Source organism: Notolepis coatsorum (genome assembly GCF_963971535.1).
Source record: "Notolepis coatsorum genome assembly, chromosome: 17".
Classification (NCBI taxonomy): Eukaryota; Metazoa; Chordata; class Actinopteri; order Aulopiformes; family Paralepididae; genus Notolepis; species Notolepis coatsorum.
In genome coordinates, this window is record NC_140181.1 from 93,557,320 (window position 1) to 93,570,521 (window position 13,202).

General features: G+C 42.2%; 1 protein-coding gene across 3 annotated transcripts in view; it reads left to right on the top strand.

Moving 5' to 3' along the window:
• The window catches only part of LOC311243535 (uncharacterized protein), a 54,338-nt gene that overhangs the window by 12,621 nt on the left and 28,515 nt on the right, over positions 1-13,202 (top strand). For 2 of the 3 annotated variants that reach the window (XM_084332789.1, XM_084332791.1), the window contains exons 6-7: positions 6,931-7,075; positions 12,696-12,773. In XM_084332789.1, the coding sequence (XP_084188915.1) occupies positions 6,931-7,075; positions 12,696-12,773 (223 nt within the window). The remainder of the gene's footprint in view (positions 1-6,930; positions 7,076-12,695; positions 12,774-13,202) is intronic. The other variant, XM_084332790.1, reaches the window with a different exon arrangement.

Sequence of the window (13,202 nt, forward strand, 5' to 3'; positions counted from 1 at the left end):
TCTCGTACACCTGCATTTGCATACAGACACGCCCCACAAGCTCCTTATAAGGCAAGGGCCGTGTGCAAAACAGAGAGAGGGTCAGCATTGCATCTGCTCTGCTGACCCCTGTATTCATTCAACAGGTAGGTTGCGACTGATCTCAAAATGAGATTAGATTAAAATTAGGGATGCTCGATATTGGCTTTTTTACCGATACCGATATTGTCCAACTCTTAATTTCCGATACCGATATCAACCGATACCGATATATGCAGGGTTCCCCCCCCCCAAAAAACAGAATAATTTCAGGTAATTAACATTACATATCTCTTGTTGTGGAATTAACACAACATTATGCATACTTTTGACAATAAATAAAATCAGAATTTGTTCTTACTTGCTTGCCTGGGTAAATAAAGGTTATAGAAATGTAAAAAAAAAAAAAAAAATTTAATTTGAAAACCGATACAGATATCTTCCGATATCACATTTGAATGCCAATATCGGCCGATAATATCGGTAGGCCGATACTATTGGACATCCCTAATTAAAATGTATTGTACAGCACAAGTACAATACACCATCCAATCAGAGTGCAAATGTAACAGTAAAGTGCAATAGTAACATACAATGCACAGGTGATGAAACTGGTAAAAGGCTTCATTTGGGATAAATAGTTGGTGATTGCGTTCAAATTGATTCTACAGACATCCTCGGAATTAAATAATTATAATAAAGATAAATATGACTTTGTATCATTAACAATTACCTTTTTCATTTATAATCCTGACTCAATGAGGCATCGAGAGCATCGTATTCATGCCTTAAATTGCCCCTTGCAGGACTAATTACTAGGGCTGTCAGTTTATCGCGTTAATTAGATAAATTAATTACACAACAAATTATCGCGTTATGAAAATTAACGCAAATTATCGCGTTATGAAAATTAACTCAAAATGTATTTAAAAAAATTTAAAGAAAAGAAATGATTAAAATATATATATATTTTTTAAACTCATTCATTCCATAAGAACGTAGAATAAACATTTACAGACTTTTCTTTTTTAAATGGCCCATTTGCATGTTCTTGGTATCTGATTCTAGGGACATCTATGGATCTCAGGGAATGTATTCCCAGTGTCAGAAATACTTCTGTTACTAAGCTGGTCAGGACTTCCTGGAAGAAGAGATCTTGTATCTCAATGGGACATTCCTGGATAATAAAGGATAAATAAAAAAAAAAGCTTGAGTAAATTGTAATGAACCAAATGAGAATATCAATTCAAATTATTATTATTATTTTTATCTTTGACTGTGAATAACACTATGCTAAAATTTACCAGACCTGAAAAATCTAAGCAAATGAATAAATGGAAGATGATTTAAAAAGAAGGTTTTGTAGATACAGTACTGAATTCTGCCATCCGGACACATGTAATTTGAAATATTATTATTATTATAGAATATAGAATATCAGGCCTAAAATGGTTATGCGATTAAAATGAGATTAATTAATTACAAATCCTGTAATTAATTAGATTAAAAAAAAGATATCGCCTGACAGCACTACGAATAACATTTTTGGAATTACACACACACTGCATACTAATTAAATAAGAACTAAACTGATCGCCGTGGATATAGCTACTGTATAGTGGAACATACTGTATTAATTTGCCATATACCGTCTTCTTCTCTGATATTATTGTGTTACTATTGTTGGTTTGATTTATTCCTATTGCTAGAAATAAATAGCGTGCGAGCACACACACACACACTGTTCACACACACACGCACTGTTTACTTATAAGTATAAGTACTGTATATGTGCAAAATTAATCGTTCCAGCTAGGGTCACGATTCGTCGACGTCATCGAATATAAAATAATTTTTAGTGGGCGGCTAAGTGGCGCAGTGGGCAAGGCGCTCGCCACTAACGCAGGAGATGCTGGGTTCGAGCCCAGCTCTCGCTGTTGCTTCCGGCTTGGCTGGTCGTTCATACTACAATACAATTGGCAGTATTAGGGGGTGGGAAAGCCGGTGGGTGGGGATCGGACGTTGTGGACAGCGACTCCTACAGGTCGGTTGGTGCACCTGTACAGCAGAATCAGGAAGCAATGGGGGCAGCGTGAGCCTCCCACGCGTTACTCCTCGCCGCTGAGAGATTGCGCTGTACAGGTGAAAAGCTGCGACAGCTGCCTCCTTTTTATTTTATTTTATTTTTTTATTATTTTTTAAACACACATATAAACAAACATGACAACACACGATAAGATACACAAGCATTAACACTTTGACTGCCATGAAACGTGTTTTGACGTCATTGCTGGCCATGCTCAAGTTGCCGGGGGACGCTGTACAGCGTCCTTATATCAATATTTCAAAAATCTGCGATCGGATTCATATGTCCCCTCCGCTGGCCTGAGATCCACCAGCAGGACCCACTGAGCTCTCTGGCGGTTCAGGAGCGCCATCTGGTGGCCGATCGGCGCAATCGCTTTAACAGGAAGTGGCATAGAGGTTGTGCTATGTCCGTAGTACTTCCGGGTGCTCGCTATAGGTCCCGCGACTCTGGCTCGTCACGCTACACAGTGATCAATTGCCAATAACTCGATAAACAACATGATTTGGACGTATATACCATTATACAAGCTGGAGATGGACCGGGTAAATTTACATCCCATAATGATAAGATTTCAACTCTACGATGATCGCCCAACGGCGCGCGGAGACTGGGGTGAGTTTCAGCGTGTAACGTTACCGTCTTCGATACTAACTGCTATTATCAACATTTGACCTACATTAGATGATTGGTATAACGCTGCCCACGGAATTATAAACGGCCCCTAGCCCATCCGGTCAACATCAGATGACGTGTAGTAACTTCTAGAAGTACGTCTAGTTGTAATTTTTTATATCGCGCTGATTGCCATAAAACTGTATTGCATCATCAATATAATGTATTTGGGGCTATAGATCACGTTCTGGAGAAAGCTGCAGAAAGAGATGAAAACATACTTATACATTAGACCATACTTTACTATGAATATGTGAATGAAAAAGTTTAACGTTGCTACACAATGAACAATACATATAGGACTTTGAATGGGCCCTAATAATGGCAATGTAGCAATAGAATTTAAAAAGTTATAGCCCTGCAAAGAAGGGGACTTTCTCCATAGACAAATAGCGCTGGCAATCTATGGTATATCATGAATTTAACCTTAGGCAACCAAAGTGTTAATACACAGTGTATATCCAACGAAATTACCATTTATACCAATGTCTTATACAGGATATACCCCTAATACCTGTTATCTAAAAACCTACACACATATGCTCCAGCTCGAACCCCCCCCTCCCGGACCCCTCTTTGGATAGTACCTCCATTATCCCTCGCTCCTAACCAGACACTACCATTATAAGCTAGCTTTTATTCTCTCCACCACTTCTAACCACATTGTCATTTTGGATTCATTGAGACCCAGAATAGACCTGTCTCAAACCCTGCCCCTTTTCTTGATCCTCCAATCACAGCTGTCGCTTACCTCTGACTTCCTCGTACAAACAAGTTTGTACGAGGAAGTCCGAGGTAAGCGACAGCTGTGATTGGAGGATCAAGAAAAGAGGGCAGGGTTTTGAGACAGGTCCATTCTTGCTGTAGATATTTCTTGATAAATCACATCGAGATATGTAAGAAACCAAACTTTCCGGCACATTTTTTCCGGTTGAAACCAGCGTGATGCGATCAGCTTTTTAGCTACTGTGATACCCGATAAAACCAATCTCTTTAGCTGTGGATGTACTGCAAACTCAAAAACATCATTCAATAGTAATACAGAGGGGTGTACAGGTATATTCCAAGATAAGAGTTTTGATAATTGTTGGGTCACATCTTTCCAGAATATCTTAACTGGTGGGCAGTCCCAGTACATGTGCATAAATGTCCCTTCATCCCCATTTGTACATTGGGAGCATTTGGAGTCTTGTTTAAGACCCATTCTGTTCAGTCTTATAGGAGTCAAGTATGTCCTGTGAATATAGTTAAGATTGATTTGTTGATGGTCCGGGTTCCTTGATGTAAGTCGGACATTTGCCCAGGCTTCTTGCCAATCAAAGTCACTTTCCAGGTCTGGTATATCCCTCCTCCAGACAGTCTAGTTGGAGGGTTTCATACGAGGACGTTAGTAATTGATGATAAAAATCTGAAACAAAACCTCTCGATGTCTCTCTTTCATAGAAGAATTTGTGGTATCTGTGGTGTTCAATTGGTATGTCTAATGGAACACTGTGAGACTTCAAACATAGCCGTAACTGTGTGTAAAAAAGCCATGTCGACTTGGTGAGATACATTTTTTTGCATATTTCTCCATAACTACAAAAACCCTGTTTGTTAAAAACATCCCCTAATGAGTGTATGCCTTGCTCTTCCCATATAGGGAATCTTATAGGTCGTTTTTCAATCAAGAGTGCATTGTTATTGAATAAGGGAGTATGATTGTGCCATTTATGTGGGTTAGGACAGCTGCCTCCTTGTGTACCGGAGGGGACACGTGATACAAGGCTTGGTCCACATTGCAGCCGACCAGTGGGAGACAGGGGAGGGTAGAATTGGATAATACGAAATTGGGATGGGAGAAAAAAAATTGAAAATGGGGAGAAAAAGTAGATTAAAAAAAATATTATTTTTTTAGTGCTAATGAAATAGAGTAACATAGGTCTGACCTTAAGTTGAACTTGAACTGGTGTACTCCAATTTTTCTGTAGTGGTTGCAATATCCAAAAAAAAATCTGTTGATCCAGGTAAACTGTGCACCGCTTAAAAAGACGCTCGCCTGACATATCGTCATGTAACTCGAGAACCGAGGCACGGATTTGGTTGAGTGAGGTGGCGTTCGAATGACAACTAATATACCTTTCGAACTGTCATTTATATGTTTGGCGAAAAATGCAGACGCTAGACGCTCACAAAGTGCCGTGACTTTCTGCGTTGCGCCCACGGGCACGTCGGCCCGAATACGGGCTGTTGCATGTTATTCTGCTTAGAGCCAGGACTCGACAGTGCGCGTTTCACGTCAACTCTAGCTGGAAGGGAGGGGCTGAGCCCGATACCCCCACCTTCAATTTTACAGCTCTTCAGCCCTGCGTCCTACAGCCTGTGACAACTCCTCTTGCGAGTCGCGCTGTAGTAGTGGTAGACCATCTCACACACACACACACACACACACACACACACACACACACACACACACACACACACACACACACACACACACACACACACACATACATAAAGTAACAGGTGTATTGTCTATAACCCTTCAGTAGTGGTAGACCATCTCACACACACACACACACACACACACACACACACACACACACACACACACACACACACACACACACACACACACACACACACACACAGTAACGGGTGTATTGTCTATAATCCTTCAGTAGTGGTAGACCATCACACACACACACACACACACACACACACACACACACACACACACACACACACACAGTAACAGGTGTATTGTCTATAATCCTTCAGTAGTGGTAGACCATCACACACACATATCTAGCCTGATATCACCTGGGTGAGAAGTTAGAGGCGATGCAGGTAGAGGCCCCCCTGGTGTCCTGGGTTGTTGACTATCTGACGGGCAGACCACAGTATGTGCGCCTACAAAGTCGTGTGTCAGACAGACTGGTCACCAACACCGGGGCCCTGCAGGGGACAGTCCTCTCTCCCTTCAGTCCTCTCTACCTTCAGAAATGTTCTGATGACTCTGCGATAGTGGAATGTATTAAGGACAGTGATGAGGAGGAATACCGGGCACTGGTGGTGGACTTCATCACATGGTGCGAAAAGAACCACCTTCAGCTAAATGTGATTAAGACCAGGGAACTGGTTGTGGATCTGGGGAGGAGGAGGAGTGCATCTGTGACCCCCGTTTCCATCAGTTGAGTTGATGTGGACATGGTTGAGGATTACAAATACCTCCGTGTACACATCGGCAATAAACTGAACCGGTCAAAACGCGCAGAGGCACTCTACAAGAAGGGCCAGAGCCGACTCTACTTCCTCAGAAGGCTGAGATCCTTCAACGAGTCGGTGGTGGCGGGCGCCATCTTGTACGCTGTGACCTGCTGGGGCAGCGGACTGAGAGCGGGGGATGAAAACAGGCTGGATAAGCTGGACAGGAAGGCCAGTAACGTGGTGGGGGTGGAGCTGGACTCTCTAGCTGTGGTGGCGGAGAGGAGGAGCCTTGCTAAGCTCCATGCCATCAGGGACAACCCCTCCCACCCACTATACACAGACTTGGCTGACAGAAGGAGCATATTCAGTGCTAGACTAAGACTCCCAAGATATAGCACTGAACGGCACAGGAAGTCCTTCATTCCGACAGCCATCAGACTTTATAATGCATCACTGTGCCTCACTGCATCACTGAGCACAGGGTGACAGAACTATCTTCCTGGACTTTTACTTTTAAACCGACATTGTACAATTTTACACATTACTGTACACTGTATATTTATGTATATTTGTACTGTATATTTTATATTCAAATGTATATACATAACATAGGAAATGTATTTCCCGGACCGTATTCTTTTCTTAGGCTTATTTTTACTCTTATTCGTGACTTTTGTTTTTGTCTACCTAAATGTTTACTGTGAGCGATTTGTAGTGCCAAATCTCCCTCAAGATGAATAAAGTATTTATATTCTATTCATATACACACACACACACACACACACACACACACACACACACACACACACACACACACACACACACACGGTAACAGGTGTATTGTCTATACTCATTCAGTAGTGGTAGACCATCACACACAGTAACGGGTGTATTGTCTATACATATTCAGTAGTGGTAGACCATCACACACACAGTAACACTTGCTTTCTATCGCCTGCCAGGACGGACAACGCCATAAAAAACCACTGGAACTCCACCATCAAGCGAAAAGCTGAGATTGGCTTTTATGATGAAATGGCCGGGGACCTTGTTCTGGACCCTCAGAAGCTGACCCAGCAGATAACCCAACAGCTGGAGCAGGCAGAGGTACGGGACTCCAATGCCGTCGACAGATCACTGAACAAAGATGCATTGAGAGATCTAACATTATTGTGTGCTGTGTTTTAAACAGAGATTATTTTGCTTTGTGTGTTGCATTTCTTACAATTGCAGAGATTCTCGATCCCTGTACCATATTCAAGCCTGGTACCTGCAGGGTGTTGTTCCCACGTCTAGAGTGTGCGGCTGGGTGTGAATAGTAGCCAGCTACATGCATTAAAGCGCTCCGTCTTGAGACGGATTTCCGTCAATTTGATTCTGAGTCGTGGCGGATTTTCCGTCAATTGGCTACCTGGTATAATATGATTTGTAGACTGGGAACAATGAGAGGTCTGTCCACCACATGGCGGGTAACAAAATAGTCATGTAAAATAATTAAAACTCCTCTGGGTTTTGGTCTTACGACAGTCGCCTTTTTTGCAGCCCCAATCTCCTCGTGCGTCAATCTCTCCTTGTTTACCGACGTCACATCCACCACCTGCTTATGTACCTGCTTGCACTGTAACGTTACGCACGCCTGCTATACCGATTAGCTAACGTTAGCTTAATAACGCTAAATGGAAGGAGTAAGCCGGCCGCTAAAAACCCACTGCGGTTTTCTCAGATGAAAAGGATGAGCGGGACCACCTAACAAAAGAAAGTTTAGAGTGGAAGTTTCAAGATAGCGGTGTTTCAAGAGACTGGCTAGGCTACTGGGGGCTGTAGTGGTGAGTTGTTAACTTGTTCCATGTGTCGCAGCTATGTCGAAAAGAAAAACAGAAACAACACATTTGTCATTGTCGTGTTACTTCACAGTACAAATACGTGAGTCTTCTGCTGTGGTTGTGAGTATCCTTTATTAGCGTAACTCCGTAGCAACATCACACAGGTGTATCTCTCTGGATCTGGTATATCCAGTAGCAGAAACACATTCACATCATTAGGCTATGTCAGAAAACACATGTGCACAAATCCTGCATTAGGCCTACTTTAGCGGACAAAACCCAAACAAAACTTATTTCTCACACGTTGATCTACCTCTGATACTCATCGGAGCCCATATGAGCGTGGAAACTTGAATGAATGAAAACTTTATTTAACAGATTGCAGAATGGGTACAATACAATACGGCTCAATACACACAATGGACCTGTCTCAAAACGCTGCCCTCTTTTCTTGATCAAGAAAAGGGGCAGGGTTTGAGATAGGTCTATTGTTAAGGGGATGCAGACCAGAGAAAGACGTTTGTCTTGTTTACATCAGGGTCCCATATTATCAATTCATATTATGATGAATTAAAAATGGGGGACCCTGATGTAACAAGACGAAAGTCTTTCTCTGGTCTGCATCTAACAACAATTAGATCTGGTCTAACAATTGTGTGTATTGAGCTGTACTGTATTGTACCCGTATTGTACCCATTCTGCAATCTGTTAATAAAAATGTCAATCAATCAATCCCCCATTTTCAATTCATAGTGACATTTATGACATACACAAGTTAACACAACATACATGACATCATGACATTTATGACATAGGGACATACATGACATAGAGATGCAAATATACAGTACTGTTACCCAGAGATCCTAACAGTAAATATATTCATATGATGAGGAGGAGACTGTACATTAGGAGGGTGTGGGTGGGTTGTAAAAAATATATACATACGGTGGGGAGGAGACTGTCCATTGGGGGGGGGGGGGGGTTGGACATTTACGGTGGCCAGTTTCGAATTGCAGCCTCCCGTAGGTGCTCTTTGAGAGCGGTTTTGAATGTGGGTAGGGAATAGAATTCACATTTCTTTACGGCTGTGGGTAGGGCGTTCCACATTGTTGTGGCATAATTGCGAAACGTGTTTAGTCCCTTGTTTGTATGATAACAAGCCTTTTAGTTCATGGTGCAAAAAACTAAAAGCCAGGTGTGTGTTTTTGCAACGTATGCCACAGGAAATTACAGTGTGGCAGTAATGGGAAAAGGGTGCCAGCTCGCCATCAATCAGAAGCTAGCCACAAGACTTGCATTCACGCTCTCCAGCACACAGCCTCCCTGCCTGGCATGACAACCACAACAGTAGGGTCTATAGTCACAGTCAGTACAGTAGGCTCTACAAGTAGGCTCCCTTAAAACGCTAACGCTATTATAAAAAAAAATACAGTGGAGGTTAAAATAAGAATATGACTTGGCCTGAAAAAAAGTTCAGTCAGGAGATCTTTTTTTTGCTTTAATCCTGAGCTGGCAACATCAGAGGGCTCTGTGCGGCGCTTTAATCAACCTCAGAGGGCTCTGTGCGGCGCTTTAATCAATGGGAGGACGAGCACAACCTCAGAGGGCTCTGTGCGGCGCTTTAATCAATGGGAGGACGAGCACAACCTCAGAGGGCTCTGTGCGGCGCTTTGATCAATGGGAGGACGAGCACAACCTCAGAGGGCTCTGTGGCGCTTTGATCAATGGGAGGACGAGCACAACCTCAGAGGGCTCTGTGCGGCGCTTTAATCAACCTCAGAGGGCTCTGTGCGGCACTTTAATCAATGGGAGGACGAGCACAACCTCAGAGGGCTCTGTGCGGCACTTTAATCAATGGGAGGACGAGCACATTTGCGAGCGATTAAACTATCTTAAATTGTGGGCGGCTAAGTGGCGCAGTGGGCAAGGCGCTCGCCACAAACGCAGGAGATGCTGGGTTCGAGCCCAGCTCTCGGCGTTGCTTCCGGCTTGGCTGGTCGTTCATACTAATACAATTGGCAGTGTTAGGGGGTGGGAAAGCCGATGGGTGGGGATCGGACGTTGTGGACAGCGACTCCTACAGGTCGGTTGGTGCACCTGTACAGCAGAATCAGGAAGTATCGGGGGCAGCGTGAGCCTCCCACTCCCTACTCCTCGCCGCTGAGAGATCGCGCTGTGCAGGTGAAAAGATGCGACGGCTGTCTCCTCGTGTACCGGAGGGGACACGTGATGCAAGGCTTGGTCCTCACTGCAGCCGACCAGTGGGAGACAGGGGAGGGTAGAATTGGACAATACGAAATTGGGATGGGAGAAAAATAGAAAATGGGGAGAAAAAGTAGACTTGCTTGCAGTCAACATGCATGAAACGGATACTTTTTTCATCACTACATTTCCGTTTTATACCGTTTTGAATACAAGTATAGTTTTGGAGATTTCTAGAAAGAAAAAAAGATTCCGCAGTAATAGCCATTTACTGGAATACACAAAACACGTTGTCATTTTCCGGCTGATTTATGAATAGTTTTCAAATAAACGCTAGATTATCGAGAGTATTTGTGTTCTTATGCACGATACAAAAGTGGGCTGAAAAATCATTTATTCGTGCCGCGCCTAACGCCACACACACACACGTTGTGAACGCTGTGGAAAAAAACTCTGATTAACCCAAAACTGGTAACATACAGTCCTTACCTCAGATCAGATGTTCTGCAAAAAGATGAATCCAATTCCTGATCGCCATTCCAAATATCGATCGCGTTTATTGATCCAACGTTATACTCCGAAACACATAATCCACGCTGCTTCCAGTCCCCTCAATGAATGCAATAGTATCAGGTTGCATGCCCCAGAAGTAAAATGTGGACCGGAGTTATTTTTTCTGATGCAAGTCCCATCGACTCCAATCCAATGATGTGCATTACCATCCGGGAGACGATAGGGGGCGGTATTTGCCCTTTTCGAACTCGGAGCCATTCCCATTGATAACGTCAGGCTGGATGGATGAAAAATTTATGGATATCGCTAATAAAAGAAATAACGATTAAATAACGAGAACTCGTTATTTGCACACAACGCATGGCGAGTTAGGACGAGAAATCTCGTTGTTGGCAACCAAAGTGTTAAGCACATTTAACACTTTCAATGCCCAAAACGTGATGAGACGTTTTATCAGCCCAATGCCTGAATGCCCACCACGACAATTATAATTTTATTTTTTTATTAGCGATCTGAATTCATATTTCATCAACCGAGTCTCCCGTTGGTATGCAGCCCCTGTAGGAGCTCAGATGTGAAAAAACCGCCCCCTATCGTCTCCCAGATGGCAATGCACCCTTTTGGAATGGACTCAATGAAAATGGATGAGAAAAGAAAAATCCAGAATTTACATTTGACTTCTCAGGCATGTAACCCGAGCCGTCGGATTCATTGTGGACCATCAGAACAGCGTGGAATATATATGTACAGTATGTAGCGTTGGATCAATAAAAGCAATCGATTTTTGGAATGGCGATCAGGAATTGGAATGATCTTTTTGGAGAACATCTGATCTGAGGTAAGGAATCTATTTTACAAGTCTTGGGATAATCAGAGTTGTATTCGCTGAGATCTCAGCGTTCGCCCTATGTGTGTGTGTGTGGACGATCGCTTTGAGGAAATCAGAGAATCGATTTTTCAGATCGCCTATATAGCGTGCATACGTACACATATACTATCGATAATCTAGCGTTTATTTGAAAACGATTCATAAATAGGCCGAAAAATGACCGTTTTTGTGTATTCTAGAATATTCCGGTAAAGGGCGATTATCATGGAATATTTATATTTTCCTTGAAAACGAGGGCTTTTCAAAATGCTATAAAACGAAAATGAACCGATAAAAAAACAATCTGCTTCGACAATGTTGACTGGAAAACGAGTCATTGATAAGCGATGGGCAGATTAGACACATAGCCATAATTTAAAACATAGATTAGGCGTTATTAACGCTAACATTGAAGTGGATGGTGGGCATTCAAGCGGTAAATCAAGATTAAGCTTGGGCTCTGAAAGTGTTAAAGGGGAATGTCGCCCAATTTAAGAATCTGAATCATCAACTCCACGGAAGAAGGGCACTTGTTTCCCGTCCGTCCATCATTCCATATTGACGGACGCAATGCTCCTTACATCGAAGGGGCAGGTCAGAAGGCGCAACTAGGTGGAGAAGAAGGTGGTTGTTTCAGTGAACAGCCGTCCCTGTCGTTGCATCCTGTGTCATGGGGGTCTACTATAAAACATCTTCCAAGAAAAGCTTGATGATGGAAAATCGACACGCTGAGAGATTTTATATTGTTGTTCCGATGTTTGCTGCGGTGGAATGCTTTAGTTCGTTACGCTTTTTAAAGTCTCCATGAAACGGCTTAGTGGAATGCTATTTTATTCCACATTATGTAAAAACAGGAAGCTAGGGAGGGACTTGTCGTGGATATTGATTGACATTTATAGTAGCCAATAGTGCTGAATGTGCATTACGGTCGACCCATTAGCTAGCAACATAGCTAATAATCTTAGCAACATAGGTTAGCAACATTATGCAACATTAGTAATGTTAGCTAGCAAGCTGACATTGAACATTTGTTCAATTTAGTTAAAGAGGCAGAGTGCTGTAAATGTCATTCTAGAAAGCATTTCATTGGATGCAAAATTAGTATACGCCCCTGTGTGCTGGATGACTCATCAACAATTATTTTTTATTTTCCCGGAAATGACAAACATCAATTTTGATTTCATGGGGCCTTTAAATCTTAATACATTGTTGGCAAAACCTTTGCTTGTTCCTCGGTCTTAGGCAGCATATTTACTTAATTTGTATTTGCAGGAGTGTGTATCAGAGGAATATTTACCCAGTCTTGTTTTTATTATAGATGGACTTCAAATGTGATGTTGTTCTCGACACTGAGCCAGAACCGACTGCGGTGGTAATGACACCACCCATGGTCTACGTAAGAACACTTTTTATCCACCTCATATTTATCCCAATTCTTATTAAAAAAATAAGATATGTATATATATATTAGTGGTGGGACTCGATTACAAATTTTAATCTAATTAATTCGAGACATTATAGTTAATTAATCTAAATTAATCACATTTTAATCGCATATCAATATTTGATGTGAAAAGCAAACATTTTCAATTCAAATGAATTTTGGTATACGAGTTAATCAATGAATATACATACGTTTAAGCAGCAAAATCCTGTATTAGCTACTACACAGACCAACAGATCAATGCCATTTTTAACAAAGTGCAGCAATTTTAGGAATTATATATATATATATAGCGCAAAGGACCTTTTGTAAACTCAAGCACTTCCGAGGTAAAAGTAAAACGCAGTACTTTCAAGTACATTCCAGAATAGTTGACCATTG